This window comes from Copidosoma floridanum, unplaced genomic scaffold (assembly GCF_036245765.1).
Source record: "Copidosoma floridanum isolate Cflo_tuat_1 unplaced genomic scaffold, Cflo_Japanese_pri ptg000030l, whole genome shotgun sequence".
Taxonomy (NCBI): domain Eukaryota; kingdom Metazoa; phylum Arthropoda; class Insecta; order Hymenoptera; family Encyrtidae; genus Copidosoma; species Copidosoma floridanum.
In genome coordinates, this window is record NW_028321907.1 from 21,208,337 (window position 1) to 21,227,633 (window position 19,297).

Consider the following 19,297-nt stretch of genomic DNA (forward strand, 5'->3'; position numbering starts at 1 on the left):
GAATTTTAAAAACGACAGATTTCCATGAATTGAAAGTCACTTACCGGAAGTCTCTTCCTCCTAATTTATTTTATTTCCCCCCTTATCCCGCCACCCTCACCATCAGTCCCCTACACACTTCCTTTAACCCTGTCTCTTCCAACCGTATAACTGTGCTAGTCTCATGCACACCTCCTCTCATCACTTCCTGTTGTGCCTCGCCCCACCTTCCCCTTCACACTACATCATTAAAGTACACACACCAAGCAATTAATGTTTCAGTCAATCATAATTTTTTTTTCCCTACAATAGTTTTTATTCAACTTAAAATTTTTTTTCTTTTACAATTCTTGAAAAAAAAAAAAAAAAAAATTCATAGAGATTTGACTCCTCAATCTCCTGCATATGAGACGAGTATGATACCCACTCTGCTACGAGCGCTCCCAACATAAGGATTTCGGTTTTTTCTACTTTAACTGTGATTCGTAACTGAATTTTAACTTAAATATTCGTTTACTGATTATTAATTGATTTGGTTCAATAATGTGTTATATTAATTATTAAGTTATTTATTCAATTGACTATTTTTTTTTTTTTTTTAATTGAATAATTATTTTCCAAACTTAAATACAAAATTTACTTTATCAGCAGCTTTTCCATTCATTTATGAATATTCATTTAGTTTTCGTGAATTTGTTAATTTTTACATAGATTAATAAATAATTACTTTTACAACTTTTTCGCTTCTTTCAAAGTTTTTCGCCTTTTTTTTCAACAGTCTTACATTTTTTTCATCGTTTTTTCTTCAATGATTTATTCATGTGAGGTTCTATCAATACAGTAATTAATTTTCATTGCATTTTATTCTTTCATAATTTTTGTATTCGAGACTAACGTGATTTTTTTGAGTTAAAAACGTTCATCATAGTTAGCGGGGGGAAAGTTTAGAGAGGTAGGAGAAGCGCAAATATGTAGCAACGCTGGCAATTATTTTTTTCATATGGACATACCTATACGTGCGCTTTTATAAATACTTGACCCTTTCTTTCTTATTTTATTAAAAAAACAACTTGTGGATTAATTTCAAAATTTTATAGGTTTATGAAATACTAATATATCATACTAAACATTGGGAGCTTTCAACAGATCATTTCCTTGTATTTTTTTTTAATTATTCAAAGCATCCTCGTAAAAAAGTATGACAAGGCTTCCACTGCATATGAACTAGTTTGATAGAAAAACAAAAAAGGTAGTCACAGCTCATTACAGATAGTCGTAAAACTGTTAAGTATATACTAGCGTAAAAGGAAAAAAAAAAAAAAAAAAAAACGGAATTAAAATGAAAAAAAGAAATTAAAATAAAAAAAAGGAAATAAATTAAAAATAAAAATTAAAGAAAAATAAGTAATAAAACGAAATAAAAAAAGGCATGAAAAAATACACTAGAATGAAAAAAGAAAAAAAATGAAATAAAAGAAGAATATGAAATAAAAAAAGAAGTAAAATGAAGGAAATTTAAATAAAAAAAGAAAAAAATTAAAAGAAACAATCCAAGGGGTATAAATGGGTCATGGGGCCCACGGTAAAAACGAAGTGCTTCAAACATGAGATGATTATAAAGAAACACAATTTCTCAGGTAACAAGGGGGTCGCGTGATTCATAGAAAAAAACGAAGCTCTGTAAGAATAAGTACTGCATTTATGTAGTTCAGTAAAACAAAAACTTGAAAATTGAATAAAAAAAAAAAAATAAAAAAAAAACTACTTTAGTACTCACGATGGTTAAACTTCGTGAGTACTATATTTATGCACGACGTTCTCATGAAGCCTCGTGACCCCTTATTACTTGAAAAATTGTGTTTCTTTATACTCATCGCATGTTTAAAGAACCTCGTACTTATCGTAGGTCCCGTGACCCATTTATACCCCCTGGTTTGTTTTTTTATTAGAGATTGTAATGTTTATATTATCTTGCAACTTCTATTTTTTAAATTATATAAGTTTTTTTATAATTCTTTTTAGTTTTTTTTTAAATTATGACATCATTACAATGTTATAAGTCATAAGGCCCATTACCTGAAAAAAGTTTTGAATTCAAATCACTCGAACTATTTTTGATGCTACGGGTAAGATTAAAATTTTGATATCAAATTGTTGAAATAATATAAATTAAAACAAAACCTTTTAATCTAACTTCTGTTCTGAAAATAAAATTTCTAATGCTTACATATTGGATACACTCCGTATCTATACTTGATATATCAGATCTCAGATGGATCCAGTATACGGACATAGATCTCAATACACAGATATTTAAGCAAAATCATCTTATCTTTCACAATAAATACAATGCTTCATATAGTATGTTGTAATAAGAAAGATTCATATGCAATAAATGTAACCTTTTGAGGCATGAAATAATATGACTTATAATTTAAAACTAAAAATACTGTATTTACTGAAACTCCCACAATTGTTTTTTTTTTTGTGATAGAGTATTAGGGTTTTGACACGCGAAGCCCCACTAATATATATTCGCTTTGCCCTCCTGCACGCTTTGCGAGCCAAGCCCCCCATACTCTATCTAAAAAAAAAAAACGATTGTGTGAGTCAAAGTAAATACTGTATTTTTTTCTCAAATATGTCCTATATATATATATTCACGTGCTTCTAACATATAATCAATAACATGGTAGTCATGGTGGTCAACCACTTTTATCCTTATAATAACCCTTACATACACGAGATTGTCCGCATAAGTCACCTCTTGGTAAACATATATATATATATATATATATATATTTATAGACACACACTAGTGGCCCTTGTCCCCGTTGTGTGAACATGTAATGTAAACCGATTTTAGTTGAAAACTTTACATTTATTCCTGACACTTTTCAGAACAAAAATCTTTTTTTTAAAAACATATTTGTTCAGAATTCATTCAGTTTATAAGGTCAAAAGCGAAATAAATATAATTAGGCTAAAGAGTATCGTACGTTTCTTACACCGTAAAATAATTGTTGGCCCATAAGGGCCGTTAATTTGCAGTTTCTCGTGTATAATCTACGAAAAAGGCTATTTTTTAAGGCTGTTCAGATTTTAAACTCCAAAAAATTTATAATTAAAAAAAAATTTTTTTCTTTTATCTCACAATTTTATTACCAGAGCAACAAAGTCCTGGAGCTTAATCTCTACATTTCTTATCCGCCATAAAAATACTAATACATATTCTACGGACTTAAAAATCTGGAAAATTTAAGAGATGAGTAAGAGGGTACAATGAAAAGCTGATTTCTCACGCAATAGATTCCTTATTTATCGATTTTGACGCTACTGTTTCAATCTCGATAGATTTTCTGCGTCAGTTTCTTGACGCCTAAAATTGTATTCATTAAATGCATTTGAGGTTTTTCTTTCAATTCGCCCTTTTGCGATATTTGGCATGGTTAATACTTTAGTGAGCCCTAAAGGCTGTTTTTGTTTACTTTGATAAGTTATAATATATTTTTTGGCCAGGTAGTTCGACGTCTGATGGCTCTAAAAGAACCGGTGAGCTTCTTAAGTAAACTCTTTCTTGAGTGAAGTTTCCAGCAAACGTAACTGCCTGGATATCTCAGGGTGATCTTTTCTGGCTTGCTGTTATAGCGCCAGAGTAATAAGGGGTAAAACTACAAAGTCTGAAGCTTTGGAACTACTTGTAGAGCTCTTTTTCAACGTCTCCTGGTATTACGTCATAGACGTTGGTGTCTAAAGCCCCTTCTTTTTTTTGCAGACTTAGTTGTTTTGGTGATCTAAGGTGGGAAGATTGGTTCGTGATGCTTGCCCGTTGGAGACTGTCCCATTTGCTATCTTTATTTTTTCCTCATAGCTGTGAGATTTCCCCAGCGCAGACCTTGAAGACGATCGGTGGTTCCTGGTTGAATGCTTGGACTCAAGAGGGTAATGTAGAATCGTCAGACACCAGGGTTCCCAGCTTTGCGACGAATAAGTTTACTTGTAATGTCTGCCAGTGGATAACTGACTTGATTTAATAGTGGCCGGCTTTATATAGTCTTTTATTTGACGAATCTTTGCCGTAAATAGTAATAAAAATGTATTTATTGGACAGGTCGTTTTAACTTAGGTAGCCCTTAAAAGAATCGATGAGATGAATGGTCAAGTAGGAAACGTTAATACTTAAATTTAATAGCCCTTAAAAGGGCCAGTGGTGAAACTTCTAGCTATTCCTTATTATTATTCTTGATGATAGAGAGCCAGCTGCGGGTAGCTGGACTCTTAACCTCAGAGTCTCTATATTCAAAGACCGTGATGGAGGGAGGTACGTCACTGACTAAAGAGTATCTTGTCTTCGGATCGTTTCCCGGATAACCAACCACTAATCTTTAGTCAGGAAAGTGGTCCTGGGGAATGCCTTCTCTGTGAATTTGCCGTTGGGACAACTATTAAGATGCTACCTGTATTTTTCGGGATTGTCTTCCCTGGCTTGCATTTATAGTAAAAAACTCTCTGACGGCACCAGGCTGGATGGTTGAACGGGCACAAAACTCTGAAGTGCTGAAGCAAGTTGTATTCTGGATGAAAAAATTAAGAAAACCAGTAGACAGAGGGTGCTTGGGTATTCAAGTATCAAGTTCATAAACAATATATTACGGCACGATACAATATAAACAATATTTAGGCTGGTCAGTAGAAGACTGTGCGCTTTAATCGAATCTTCTGATGATTTTAAAACAACTTCCTACCGCCTACGCTAATTACATCTCTAACGTCACACTTACATCTGTCACATACGCTTACAACTTATTCTTAGTTTATATTTGATACCCAAAATATAATTGTATTTAAAAGGTCAAGAAAAATCATCGTGTAGTACCCCTTTTTTCATTAGGGTAGTATTACATGCTTGTGAATGTTTCTTCAGGACGGTCATCACATGGGTTTCTTTGACAAATAATATTCGGACATAAAACGTGTATTCGAAATATTATAAAAAATTTCCAAAAAAAAGATGGCAGATCGTTTACTGTACTCTTTTTTACATGTTTAGTTTTCAAAAATCGCAATTTAACATGTAATTTTATGGAAAAATCACGTAAAATTGTATTTATATGAGCTGTAAAAATCCCTTAATTTTTTTTATAATAGATCACTTTTAGATAAACCTATTAAATTTTCAAATAGATTCACACTGTGAGGGAGTGTGATTTGTGTGCAGAGTGTGCAAGGGGATCGAAACATATTTAGTATTACAAGAAGTGGCTGTAGCTTAGTTAGGTAGAAGACAAATTAGGGTATGTTTACTCTAGTAAGGCGAGGGTTTGAACTGCGATCATGTCAACTTTTCAAAAATATAAATATGGTTCCAACTTGTTCTTAAGTCCCATGGCTAGCTCTGTACCACAGGGCAAACAAAGGGATGTAACAGAGCTAGCAAAAGTGACACCCATATAAATGCTAAAGCATACTTACATATTGTACTTTAGCATATTGTTGGGGGTCGCTTTTGTCCACTCTTGTCCGGAAAAGACTTCACACGAGAAGTGCCAGGCTAGTTTGGAAGGTCGGTGTAAGGATTGTAGGAGCATGGCTGTAAAGCTGAGTGCAAAAAGTGTTTGGTGGAAAATTTAGTGCAAGGGTTATGGGTTTAGTTGAATCATGGAAGATTAAAATAGGGGTTATGAGTCAGGGTTGGGATCAACACCCTCTGCGCAGAGGAGCCAGAGGTAACCTGTAAAAATTATTCATGTAATTTACGAAGTGAAAGAATACTAAATACACACCGAACGAATCGAGAAACTTATGCGTAGAAGCAAAGAGACAGTCTTCGTAGAGTTTTTCTTCCGTGAATATAGAATTTGATGAATCAATATTTTTTAATTTTCAGAGATTTTTGTGGCAATATTATATATATTAAATAGTAGATCACCCTATAATACTTATAATTTACTTGTCTGTCTGTTGCAGCACTGAAATGACGAGAACGAGACAAGTACACTCGGGCACATCTCATCTGATAGCGGTACTTCTGCTACGAATACTGCTGCTTGTACTACTACTTGGTCTGGTTGTTAGCTGGACAGGAGCCACTGGAGAAAATGAATGGGGTTGCGTGCCTTTTTGCAAGTGCATCTGGTCGTCGGGCCGTCGGACCGCTGAATGCAAAAGTCAGGACTTGCTAAAGATCCCTGAAGGTCTGTCCAAGGACACTCAGCATCTCGATTTAACGAGTAATTCCATAACTCACCTGCCTGATAATACCTTTGTTATTGTTGGTCTTGTCAACCTTCAAAAGCTCACGATGCGTGACTGTCAAGTCAAGGTCGTCGGGCCTGCAGCGTTCAGTGGATTGCGTATCATAATCGAAATTGATCTCTCGCACAACAACATACGCCAGCTGCGACGAGGTACTTTCAATGAAACCGAGCGCCTGCGTGTTATTCTTCTCAACCACAACCGGCTCCAGAAGCTCGATGATGAGCTCTTTAGTGGACTAATTTACCTCCAAAAGGTTGAGCTCTCAGGGAACCACCTTTTCCAGATTGGACAACGCTCGTTTCAGAATCTACCAGGCTTGACGACCCTTGCTCTTGACAGCAATAACCTCACACGGCTGAATTACCGCAGCTTTGAGGACCTCCCAAAGCTTGGCAGTCTCGAGCTGCGCAACAACTCCTGGCGCTGTGACTGCCAGATAAAGGCCTTCCGGGACTGGGCGCTCCAACGTAACCTTTACACAAAACCAACGTCATGTGCCGAGCCTCCAGCCCTGCGCAACAAGCACTGGGATGAGATTCGTGATGAGGAATTTGCCTGCATGCCCCAGATCGAGCTCGTGGGCTCGCGACAGCATGGGGACGCTGGCACTGGAAGCGCTTTTCTCTGGTGCCGGGCGAGTGCAAGTCCACCAGCGCAGCTTGAATGGGTTCACCGACAGCGAGTCATCAGCAATGCAACTAAGCGCCCTGCTAGCGAGCGGGGTTACATTTTGAAGCATCAAATAGACTGGGTGAACTTAACAATTCCCGAGATTGGGATGCCGGACAAAGGCGAGTACTTTTGCGTGGCGCGCAACTTTGGGGGTAGCGTAGAGCGTGGAATCGTGCTTCAAGTACTAGGAGAAGGGTCCAACAGGCATGATGGTTTTGTTGGCCTGCCACTCGCCGTGGGCCTAGGAATAGTCACCTTTCTTATTCTTGCAATGGCGCTATCTCTCTGTCTATTGTGCTACTGCCGACAACAGCATTCTAATCGTGATGAGAAAATCGTCGAGCCAGCTTGTCTAGATCACCATGGACTTGGTGAGCAGGAAAAGTCCCTAATAACGGCCATAAATCCCGTAGTAAAACCGCCAAGGCGCTATGAGGCTCCATCCGTCACATCGCATGGGACCGACATGACTGAGCTCAACAGGACACTGCTCGACAATGACTCAGTGTTTGGTACGTTATTGCTTTTGATGTATACACTTTTCTAGTTTATATTTTTTTACGTATTTATGTATTTATATCAAATACCTCTATATTAAAAAACTACGAATCTACGCGGTGTCAAAAGCTAACTTCAGGAAGGTTGGTACAAATGAATATGTTGGACGTCAGTTAGAGACGTTCATAAAAACGTTTATCTATTGATAATCATTTTCAAAAAGTAGGATGCTTAATTGGGCGTATAAGCACACTTGGACAGTTAACATCTCACACCGCCGTTTATAATCACACTCCGCAATAATTATTTAATCAATCTTCATAAAATAAATAACAAATAAAAATAACGGGCTTAAATAAACCCCCAATGCTGGTATATTCTAACAATGTTGCCATCCAGTTATGATATAACTTATTTTCACTTGAACATGAGTTAAACAGCACAATCACAAGAGTAAAATTTTCCAAAAGGTTTTTTAAGTACAATTAAATTAACTTATACATACTTATGACAAGTAAAAAATTTCTTATCTTGAAAAAAATTTATTTTAATTGTCTGTTTTAATTTCGTTTCTTCGCTTCGTATTTTAATGTTTTTTTTTTTTTTTTTTTTTTTTTTTGTTATACCTTGAGATGTTAAGATCGTAGTCCAATAGTCCATAAAGATACAACACTTATAAAACATACAATAATGACTAAGTTAATATAAATCTGTTAAACTTAATAAATAAAAACTGTTTTGTTTTGAAAGGAAACTTGGCTACATATTTACATTAAAATCATTAAGAAAATATCATACGCACAGACAGGCATCTATTCTAGATTCCACTACAATGCTTTCAATGTTTATTGGTGGAAAGAGCTTTATTTTGCTGAATTTGTGGATCATTTCCTTTTCTTGTCTATCGTATAACGGGAAATTGCGTATGCGATTTATCTTAACTGTTATTTTTCTGCTGGATTGCGATTATGAAACCATGATTTGTTCCTCCTCTGAAGTAATTTTCAAATTAGTATTTACCAGTACTTAGGGAAGAACTGAAAATCGTATTTACTGAAAAAGTTTAAAGGAGGGATCTGTGGATAAATTAAAATTTCAGATAGACTAACTAATTTGGCTGCTGAGTTGGCACGTTCGTTTCCATAGATACCGATGTGAGATGAAATCCAGTAGAAAGTGATTCTGTCACCATTTGAGTTTTTATTTAATTAAAAAATTTTGTTTTTAGTTTCAAGAATATGTAGGTTAGTTTTAATGCTATATTTTGAAGAGAATAGAGATTCAAGTGCACTTAGAGAGTCAGTAAAAATGGAAATGTTTTTCATCTAAGTGATTGAGAGCGATGTCCAGGGCGTCATTACTAGCGATACATTCAACAGAGAAAATTAAGGTTTAAGGATGGAGTTTCAGACTGGTTTGTAGGTTGAGGCAAGGCAGATGCAGGCTGAAACAACGTTTGTTTTAGACTTGCTGCTATCAGTAAAAATATTAACAGTTTGGTTTTTTAACGAAAGTTCTATGAACAGGTCGTTAAGGGAGTCAGAGTTTTTCAGAATTTTTTCAAAGTTTAAGTTATATTCAATTAATGTAAGAAGAGTTAGGTAATTATCTTTACATAAGCAGGGTTTTTTACAACTTAAAATGCTGTTGGATATGTTGTCAATTTTGTTGGTACAAATTTAGAGTACTTTCTTTGGGAAAGAGTTGTTTTTTTGCATGACTTTGTTGTGATATTTTATTGAGGCAAGAGTAAGCGAAGATTGACATTGTGACGGTGTGACACCGTCAAGCCATCATCGGTAGACTAGGGCAGGTATGAAAAGAAGGAAAAGAGGGGTATAGGAGATAGGTAGGCCAGGAAGGGAGGAGATCCAGAGAGAAAAGGCAAAGAAAGGCAGATTAACTTGGGGTTTTGAGCGCGCGTGAAGCGATTCTTGTTCTTTACGCAAGAAGCGTCTTTTACAGAGTTTTCTCCTTTTGTGGTTGTTTGTGGTTGTGTGTCCCTTCTTGTCGTTCCGGAGCTCAGAGTGATTTTCTGGCGTAGCCTTTTAATGCGAGTTGGCCCCTGGTCCTGCTATGATAGCAGGTGACGCCAGATATGAGGTCATTAAGGCCAACACCAACGACCTCGGCCTTTGAACGCTGCCAGTAGGGACGCCTACTGGCCTCAGCGTACCCGCTCCACGACTCTAGCGTGACTTTGACTGCGAGGGGCATCGTTGAAAGTCGCCACCCACGACAACCGTAAGTACCTGCCAGTAGGTAGTCTTTTGTAAAGGGCAGCGCCCACGTAGGCCTGCTGGGGTAGCGAGTTTGCGCTGCGAGTTCGTCGAGCATTCGCACTCAACGTGCACGTACACACACATACACACACCCGCGAGTAGTTATTGTATTTTGATATATTTTATTTAATATATTTCTTTCATTCGAAAATACTACTCGTGAGTATTTATTTCATAGTGTATCCGATTTCCTGTGTACCGTGTTTACGATAGTCGTGAGAGGTGACAAAAGTCAAGGTCACCGTGGTATTTAGCCCCAGCGGTGTCTTGGAAGACGAGACCTGTATATAAAATTTACAGGGAGTGTTGCCGAGGGTATCCGGGCAACACAAGCCTGGTCGAGGTCGAAGCTTCTGCTTTGTAATTCCGTATTGGCTGCACCTGTAACATTGTAAATAAAACAAGATTTTGTTATAAATCGACAGCCCAACTGGATGAAACGATCCTTAATGCTAGTGAAAGAAGATTTAACTAGAAAAATATTAGTCGGGGTGGTAATGCGATAGTCAAGAGGTATACGAATATCTGGGTACTGAATTTTTTCTATTTCATCAATTATGGCTAGACAGCCTAATTCTAATAGTTTGCTGCAAAGCGAGTCAATAATAATTTTGTCAAAGTCTTCTTTGATATATGAAAAAATAGCTAGAACTTGTTTTTTTCCCGCAAAGGTCTCGTCAACTTTCAAAACGAGTTGGGTTACATTATCTAGACAGGACGTTCCTTTACGGAAGCCATTTTGTAAAGGAGGCATCAAGTTATTGTATTCTGTTCACCATTAAAGCCTACATTTAAAGGTAGTTTCAAATAGTTTATAAAGACATGACGTTAATGCTATTGGTCTAAAGCTGACTCCATTAGATTTGGGTATAAAAAAGAGAGTAAAGGAGTCATTAACTAGAGGAGTGAGCTTGTTCAGAGCTTTGTTGATCAGATTATTACGATTCAAGTTAGACTTGACATGTTTTGGTTTAATTTTAACCTGACTATTTTTAAAAATGTTACACTTGTTTTATACATGGGTAGGATTTGTCTTAAAACTAAGAGATTACGCAAATTGTTTGAAAGAGTCTTTTTTTCTGCTTAAGGGTTTTTTTTTGGCCATGTCACAGGTTTTTTTTATAGTCAATAAGATCAAATAATTCACCAGAGTAGTGTCATTTTTTAAGGCCACTTTTCTTAGCTTAAGAACTTTATTGCACTGTCCGTCCCACCACTCAACCGCGTTATGTGCACTTTTTAAAATTTTGTTAAATTTATAATTTAGATTGTATTGGGGGGTAGAAGGTACAAGTGTGTTAACAATATTTTGAAAGAAAAGATCATATATGTCATTAGGGGAAAGGCAGTTGAAGTGAGTTGTGAAAAATTATGACTAAGTACCTTCTACCTTCTCAATGAAAAGATTTCAGTCAGTTTTTTGGATTTTAAATTAAAAGATTTTTAAAGTGAAAACTTCTTATGGCGCGTTGGGCACTTTTGTGGGTGAGCATTTTCAGCCGTTCTCGCGACAGACGAGATTTTACACAGATATACTTCGCGTGTATTCTTATAATATATGTATACTGTACGCGCTCTTTGCATGGGCATTCGTTCGTGCTCTCGCGACAGACGAGATTACATACCTATATGTATACTCAGAGTGTATAGGTATGCGAGAGCACTGCTGCTATATGCAGCAGCGTTGGTCTGAGCATATCACAGTTCATGCTTGATCGCACATAGCGCCGCTGCCTGGATCTCACCGCGAACTACTTGGCGCGAGAATTCAAATTCAAAATCTTATGATTTTTTCAGCAGACAGTAAGGCGCAGAAATTCAAATTCGAAAGAAATCTTTATATGTATTGGCTAATTAATGCCTAAAAATATTGGATAATGTTGTATGATTATAGAGATCAAGAGGTTGTCTATAAGAGAGAAAAAAAGTGTTTCGTCCCGAGAGCACGCCAGCACTCATCAGTAAGGCTGATGACGTGCTCCCTGCCTTAGACACAGAAGAGGTGTGGGCTTAGAGTGACTCGATCGCGCTTATATATGAATCGTGCGAGAATTTCGCCGCTTGACGGGAGCGAATATCAGGGGCTTGGCCACCTGGCGAGTAGAGCCTGAGGCGCGAGAGATGTGAGACGCCACATGATTACATACATAAATAGTATACCAAGAATTCTTTCGAATTTGAATTTCCGCGCCTACTGTCTGTTGAAAAAATCATACGATTTTGAATCCGAATTCTCGCGTGAAGTAGTTCTCGGTGGGATCCAGTCAGCGGCGCTATGTGCGATCAAGCATGAACTGTGAGCGTGGAATAATGCTCAGACCAACGCTGATACGTAGTCTTTGCATGGGCATTCGTTCGTGCCCTCGCGACAGACGAGATTGAGAGTTTTTTATATTTATTTTAAAAATGAATATTAAACGGAAAATTTATTTATTTAAATATTTCATTTGACTTGTGTTGCTGTTATGGTATTGTGTTAAAAAAATTGATAAATTTTGTATTTACTATTTACTAATATTTACTCATTTAAATAAAACCACTTCCTTCGAATATAGTTTCTATATTATTATACTTCATGTCTATTCAAAAAGTGCCCACATTGCTTTGATAACATTGATTTTTTATGTACAATTTCTCATGTCGCGAGCGCACCTAAAAATGCTCACCTAAAAAAGTGCCCAACGCGCCATAAGTTCAAGTTTTCACTTCTGCCTACACTCCTGGAGTGCTACTTATACTTGGTTTGCACTTACTTTTGCCAACGCTTGTATCTATATAAAAGAAAAAATGGCCTGTACCATAGGTCTCATCATTTTAGACGAGGTGAAATCAGCAATCGACCACGAAAATTAATTCGCCCACAATTTTTTTGCACCATCTTGTTAAAATGTGCTACTGCATTGGGAAGTACAGTTTGCCAGGCGGAATGTGGTCAGAAATTGTTCAAACAAATTTTTTTTAAACAATTTATAAAAATTAATTTTTTCAAGAAAAAAAAAATTGCTCCTTATTCTTTGGTCTATTCCTAACACAAATGAATTGGAATGCATATACCTAAACGCCATAGATTTCAAGTAAAAAATTTCTGAAGTTAAAAAAAACGCGTTTTTTGCGATATTTTATCATGTGTTACTCTGCTATTGGTGCATTATTTGTAACTTACCAGAGCTCAAATTTTACCATGAAGCGTGCACTTTTAAAATAAAAAAGACTTATAAATATTAGCTGCTTGGCAAGAACGGTATTGTTGATCTAAGCATAGTCGTTTTTGTACCTACCATCCATGAATGCGTATACCTGAAGGAGAGGAAAATTAAGAGGGAAAATTAAAGGCCGATTTGTTGAATATTTGTTAGAAAAATAATTGTTTAAACAATTTCTGACCGCATTTCCACCTAGCGAACTGTACTTCCCCATACAGTAGCACATCTTAAACAAGATGGTGCAAAAAAATTGCAGGCAAATTAATTTTCCCTGTTGATTTTCCTCTCCTTTAGGTATACGCATTCATGGATGGTAGGTACAAAAACGACTATGCTTAGATCAACAATACCGTTCTTGCCAAGCAGCTAATGTTTATAAGTCTTTTTTATTTTAAAAGTGCACGCTTCATGGTAAAATTTGAGCCCTGGTAAGTTACAAATAATGCACCAATAGCAGAGTAACACATGATAAAATATCGCAAAAAACGCGTTTTTTTTAACTTCAGAAATTTTTTACTTGAAATCTATGGCGTTTAGGTATATGCATTCCAATTCATTTGTGTTAGGAATAGACCAAAGAATAAGGAGCAATTTTTTTTTTCTTGAAAAAATTAATTTTTATAAATTGTTTAAAAAAAATTTGTTTGAACAATTTCTGACCACATTCCGCCTGGCAAACTGTACTTCCGCATGCAGTAGCACATTTTTAACAAGATGGTGCAAAAAATTGCCGACGAATTAATTTTCACGGTCGATTGCTGATTTCACCCCGTCTATTTACTGAAAAGTTTATTTTATTCGAGAAATTGAGAGATGTAAGTATAAGATTGACGTTAGATTTTTTATTGTTATGGAAATTCACGTAAGAAAAAGTTGAAGTATTATAGATTTGTAAATTATAAAAATTGATAGATTACGATAAAAAAAACTCCGTTTTCATCGGTACGGGCGACATTCCAGTCTTTTTTTATATACATTAAAATTAATTATTAATAGTACTTTAGAATACTACTGCGTAGGGAAGGCAGTTGACGCACGCGTGTCAGTTTGCACACGAGTGTCAGTGAGTGTACGACGACACGCGTCTGTCAGTCACATAAATTCTTGCACATGTGGTGTATACAACTTTCTGACATAAGATGCCCCGCACAGAACGAGATTTAGAGCCATTTAATGTGGCTCTGCAAAGACCTTGACGTGCACACGCACTCGCATGAGTGCGCAGCACGAACTGTGAGTTGCATGTGTAAATCGAGGCCTTTAGAGCCACAACAGATGGCTCATAAATGATTTCCCGTGCACAGCGTATCGAGATAGTCTTTAAAGTTTGGTTGATATTAGAAAAAATTACATTTAATTGACTTTGTGTTAGAGTGATTTCCAGGGCTCTATAGCATACAAGTCTATGAAGAACTGGATTAGTATTATTAATAGTAATACCACAAATTTCAGTTGAATCCACAGAAGAGGCAATGTTTAAGTTTTTTTCATAACATAGATTGTTACGAATGATGATGATAATTTTACTATCTTTACAAAGGATCATGTCTTTTCTGTAGGTTAAATAACGAGGAAAGCTGATACTGGCACTTTCAGTATGTCGAGATTTAACGAATATGAGAATATAATGTGAACTAGCCAAGCTCCTGATACGAGCTTGATTCGTCACAAGTGAATTCTGAATAGGGATGAAGATGGGTTAAGACAAATTTTTTTTTCATTCTAGAGATGTGGTGCTTTAAATTGTTGTCGTTGACTAGATTTTTTTATCTCTTAATGAAATTTGGCCATAATTTCTTGATGACAATTCAGTTGAGTGAGAAAATCAGATACATTGGATTTGTCATAAAATAAGTAAAGGAACCTTGTAAGGTTGTTTTAGTTGACTGTTAATTGAATATGATTGTCTTAGAGATGCTTATTTTTTTTCGCTCTTGACATATTTTGGCAATTAAAAATATTGTTTTAATAGAAGAAAATATTTTTTTGAAGCTGGACATTGGGAACGCTTGTAATAGCCGTTTGTGATTGTAAACTAGAGTCAGACTCAGCATGTTTTTTTTTCTCATCAGCTGAAGTGGGTGAAGGAGGCATGATTTTAAGATTTTAGAGGTTAGGTATGTTAACAATGTTAGCCTCATCATTTCGAGCACTGTTAAGAGTTTCGTTTATTGCAAAGAAGCCATTTTCCAAATCTTGTGAGGGAGAAAAATTTTTCAGTAAAATATTTGTCTGTTGCTATTGACAGTCTTTTGCCAAATGGTTGTTTTTTTTGCACAAGAAGCAAGTAGGTTTATTTGTTAAAAAATATACATGATAAACAATGCTGCTATTGCTAACTGAAATAGCAGGAGTAAGTTTTGCTATATCCTCCTGTCTTATATAGATCTATCGTCTGAAACTTCCTAAGTGAGAAAATTTAAGTTACTGTTAATTCTTAGGCAATTCATGTGGGAGACTGGAGTAGTGCCCATTTTTTTCAAATTCTTCAATGAGAGTAGCGTTAGAAATAACAGGGCTAACGTTGGAGATAACGACTCTTTCGTTTCTTGATCTTAAAGGCTGTACACTGATTTCTTGATTTTTTACTTTCACTTACTATACTTTTTCACACTGATATTGAAATGACTTAATACTGTCAAGATACACACAAATTCGTTAGTTAAATATGCGAGAAGTGAACTTCATTTTGAGTAGATCTGTATGATTTCCAATTTCACAAACAAAATCCACGTTAGGGATACCCTCAATCGCATCAATAATAACAGCCATATATCCAAGGTAGTTTATATCATTAGAAGCCATCTGAGCATACGTTCTTCGTTTGTGAGGCAGTGTTTGGTTGTTGCTGAGTTGGTTTGCGTTTTGTGCTATATCTGTGTAGGCTTTATTTTGTGATAAGTTCTTGATGTGATTAGTGCTGCCTGAAAAAGCACTTGTAATCTGAAGTTGTAGTCTGGTCTGAAGTGGTCGTTACCTGGAGAAAAGTCAGGCACAGAGCCTCTAGAGAAAAACGAACTACGAGGATGTTGAGCACCTGGCTCAAGCCGACTCAGGCCCACGCAGGAAGCACAAAATCATTGAAACCTGTAGTCACTGTCTTTCAGAGTTATACTCGTTAGACGGAACTTATGGGAATACGTCCGGAATCTGAGGTGGCTCAGATAGTACTCCACATTTTGATGCATTTCCTACCATGGAGTTGTTAGGCATCACTCTAATAGTACTCTATTCATTCCATTGTCATACATACAACAGATTTACATTTGTGTACACCTGTTTGTGGTAAGTCTGTGTAGGCTTTATTTTGTGATAGAGTGATTTTCAGGGCTCTATAGCATACAAGTCTATCAAGAACTGGATTAGTATTATTAATACCAATACTAATAACCTATATGATACATACAATAGTTCGGTACACTTATGTAATCTGTGTTCTTATAGTTTTTATTACATTATGTTCAAAGTTCTTAGTTAACTACAAAAGTAAATTAAAAAAAAAAAAAGTAAACGCAGAACAAAACAAAAGAGAGGGAAAAATCTGAGCAACTCTACGAAAAAAATGTAGCCGTCAGGGTTCTTTGCTTCTGACGTAAGTTTTTCAGCATTTTCCAATGGAAACTTAGTGTGTTGACGTTCTGCTACTGAAGTACCGCTCTGCTTATTTTTTTTTTTTAGATTAAAACAAGTCATTCGCTGTTGTCGTTGCTCATTTGTTCCTTTAGTTATTTCTCTCATTGTCAATTTTTGTGATTTAATAGAAAATTTATTTGAAACACCAGAAAGATTCTATAAATATCTTCCTATATTATTTAGTTATCTTGGTGGAGCATTCCACAGAACCCCCCCCCATAGCCCCCCACCGCTTCCCCCCCCACAAAATAAGGTAAAAACCTGTCATTTTTTCCCTTATTTTGACATATCGCAGTTTTTTCCGAAACCCCTCACTGCCCCCCCACGCATTTTTTCGTGACCCCCCCCCACCGCCCCCACCGTCTGCCACACTTCTTTTGAAGACCGTGAATCACATCGTATTTATCGTATTTCTTGGACCTTTATGTGTATACAGACGTGTACGTGTCGTACATGGACTAGTCTATTATTTTTAATCTGCTTCAATGCTAAATTACTTTAAGACAAAACTGTCTTGTTGCCACGATTTATCTCATCGTCAAGATAAATTTAAAGTCATATTTGAGTTATAGGGGGTCATTGTGCAAAGCATTATTATTATACATTGAATTATAAAGTTAACTGTTATACTATACAGTTAACTGTGTGGGGCATTGCAAGCAACGTTCCACCATATAAAATCATTTATATTGGGAGTTTTAAGATTATTTAGTCATTCATATTTTACTCAGATTCTTTTAAAAAAAAATACAATTTAATATATCATAAAAATAATATGTCATGTATATTTTGTGATGTGTCGAGCCTTGCTCACCTTGCAGTCAGCAGCAAGACACGGCACATATAAAATTATTCTTTATTATGACTTACTATAGGGCTAAGCGGATAGGAGAGATAGCTGGCAATCAGTATACATACATGGGCGAGGTTAACCTTTAAGCATTTATTTGCATTTATTAATAACTCAAAACTTATTAGTATTTCTATACAATGTTTACTCTGCACGACTATCCGACTTGGCCTGACTCTATACAGCCTTAGCCCTGCAGGTGCAGGTTCGGCAGTTGCTGCTCGGCACAATGCTTGTCTACGGTAGGGACGGGATAAATAGGAAATAGGCCTACCGTTCTTTTGCTACAGCAGGGGTCTCTCTGAAGCACTATCCTCGGGCACAGAGAGGTCCGACGAGTAGGGGTTGGCACTCGAACCCAGCAGTCCTTGACAGCGTGTGTGTGAAGGTCGTAGTGGCAGTCCGGGTAGCCAACAGGTAGCCGTTGTTGTGCGTCTCGGGTGGCCGCTCGGTACAGCACACAGTCGTATCTCGCACACACACCTGTAGAACTATATAACGCTGCGAAGCACTCGGATTATACGTCCCGGCGGGAAGCAGACAAGACGGAGAGTGCCTTTCTTGTCGCCCTGCCGATTCGTGCTCCCTGATACTGTAGCTACCTGCCTGTGTATACGTCGGTGCGCACACACACCCGCCGCTGCACACAGTCAAGGGCTGGCAGTGCTGCCTATGGTAGGGATCAGTGAAGGGATAGGTCGGTACAAGGGCCGTGTGTGAGGTAGTGTTGGTGTGCATAGTGTCGCCTCTCCTCTTGTCTGCTACTATGACATACCTTCCTACCGTGACGTCGGTTTACCACGTCTCAATTTATGTACCGTAAAAATGTTTATTTGTGAAGAATGTTAACTAATAAGAACATGTTTTGTTTCTTACAATATATTTTTTTTTCATCTATTTTTCCACACCACCCAGGAGGTAAATAGATGGACTTTATACATACGAATTGTATTTCCATTTATTTGTAAGTATAAAGTTTTTGGTGCCTTAAGCTTTTTTTTTGTTAGCATTTATGATAAATTATGTGTAAAATTTTTATGTGTACGTATTATATTATTTTATATACGAATGAATAATACTAATACATACAAAAATTTAAATAACATATAGTTTATCATTAATATAAACCGTGGAAGTTTCGCATTAAGATGACTTATTTTATGTGTCAACTTATAAAGCCCTATCAAACCACGAAGACTAAGGTCTATTTCTATTCTGTTTCAAATCAATGTTAAAATTGGTACAATTGGTATAATTGGTACAGCATAATAAAGATATATGGGATGTATTATTAAGTAATAAATTTTGTCCATACATATAGGAATATCAATCATGTTGTTATAATTAGATACATTATGACTTATAATCAAAAACTTCTTTCCAAACGATATTTTCAATATCTAAAATGTTTTCTTTATCGATTTGAATGAAAATTCCATTTTTATTTTTACATCTCGATTAAGCCACGTATAATTGACCATGAGAAAATATAGGTTTTTTCAAGTATAATCCTAAATTATCAAAACTTTGACCTTGAGACTTGTTTATAGTCATAGCAAATGCTACAACTAATGGGAATTGTTTTTTATATGAAATAAAGGGTAATGATAAAGTATTTCCAGTATTTAATGTAATTTTAGGAATAAAACCCTTATTACCAATTTTTTGTCCCGTAACTATTTCGCCTTCTATGTTATACTTCAACAATTTAGTAATTCGCAATCGACATAAAATGATTCATCAGTTTGATGATAATATAGTATGTTCAGAATGTGGCAAAAAGTTTTCAAGAAAAGATTCATTGTTAAGACATTGCAGAAACATTCACAAAACTGTAAGTAAAAAAATGTTTATATCATTAATTAACATGAATAGAATATTGGATTTTAGTAAAAGGTTTACGTTTTTTTTTATTTCAGACA

At 36.1% G+C, this 19,297-nt stretch overlaps 1 protein-coding gene across 4 annotated transcripts in view; it reads left to right on the forward strand.

Moving 5' to 3' along the window:
- kek5 (leucine-rich repeat, immunoglobulin-like domain-containing kekkon 5 protein) overlaps positions 1 to 19,297 on the forward strand; it is an 884,967-nt gene that overhangs the window by 776,049 nt on the left and 89,621 nt on the right. For all 4 annotated transcript variants that reach the window (XM_089596544.1, XM_089596542.1, XM_089596541.1 and 1 more), the window contains one exon: positions 5,947 to 7,421. In XM_089596544.1, the coding sequence (XP_089452670.1) occupies positions 5,954 to 7,421 (1,468 nt within the window). In that variant the 5' untranslated portion in view covers positions 5,947 to 5,953. The remainder of the gene's footprint in view (positions 1 to 5,946; positions 7,422 to 19,297) is intronic.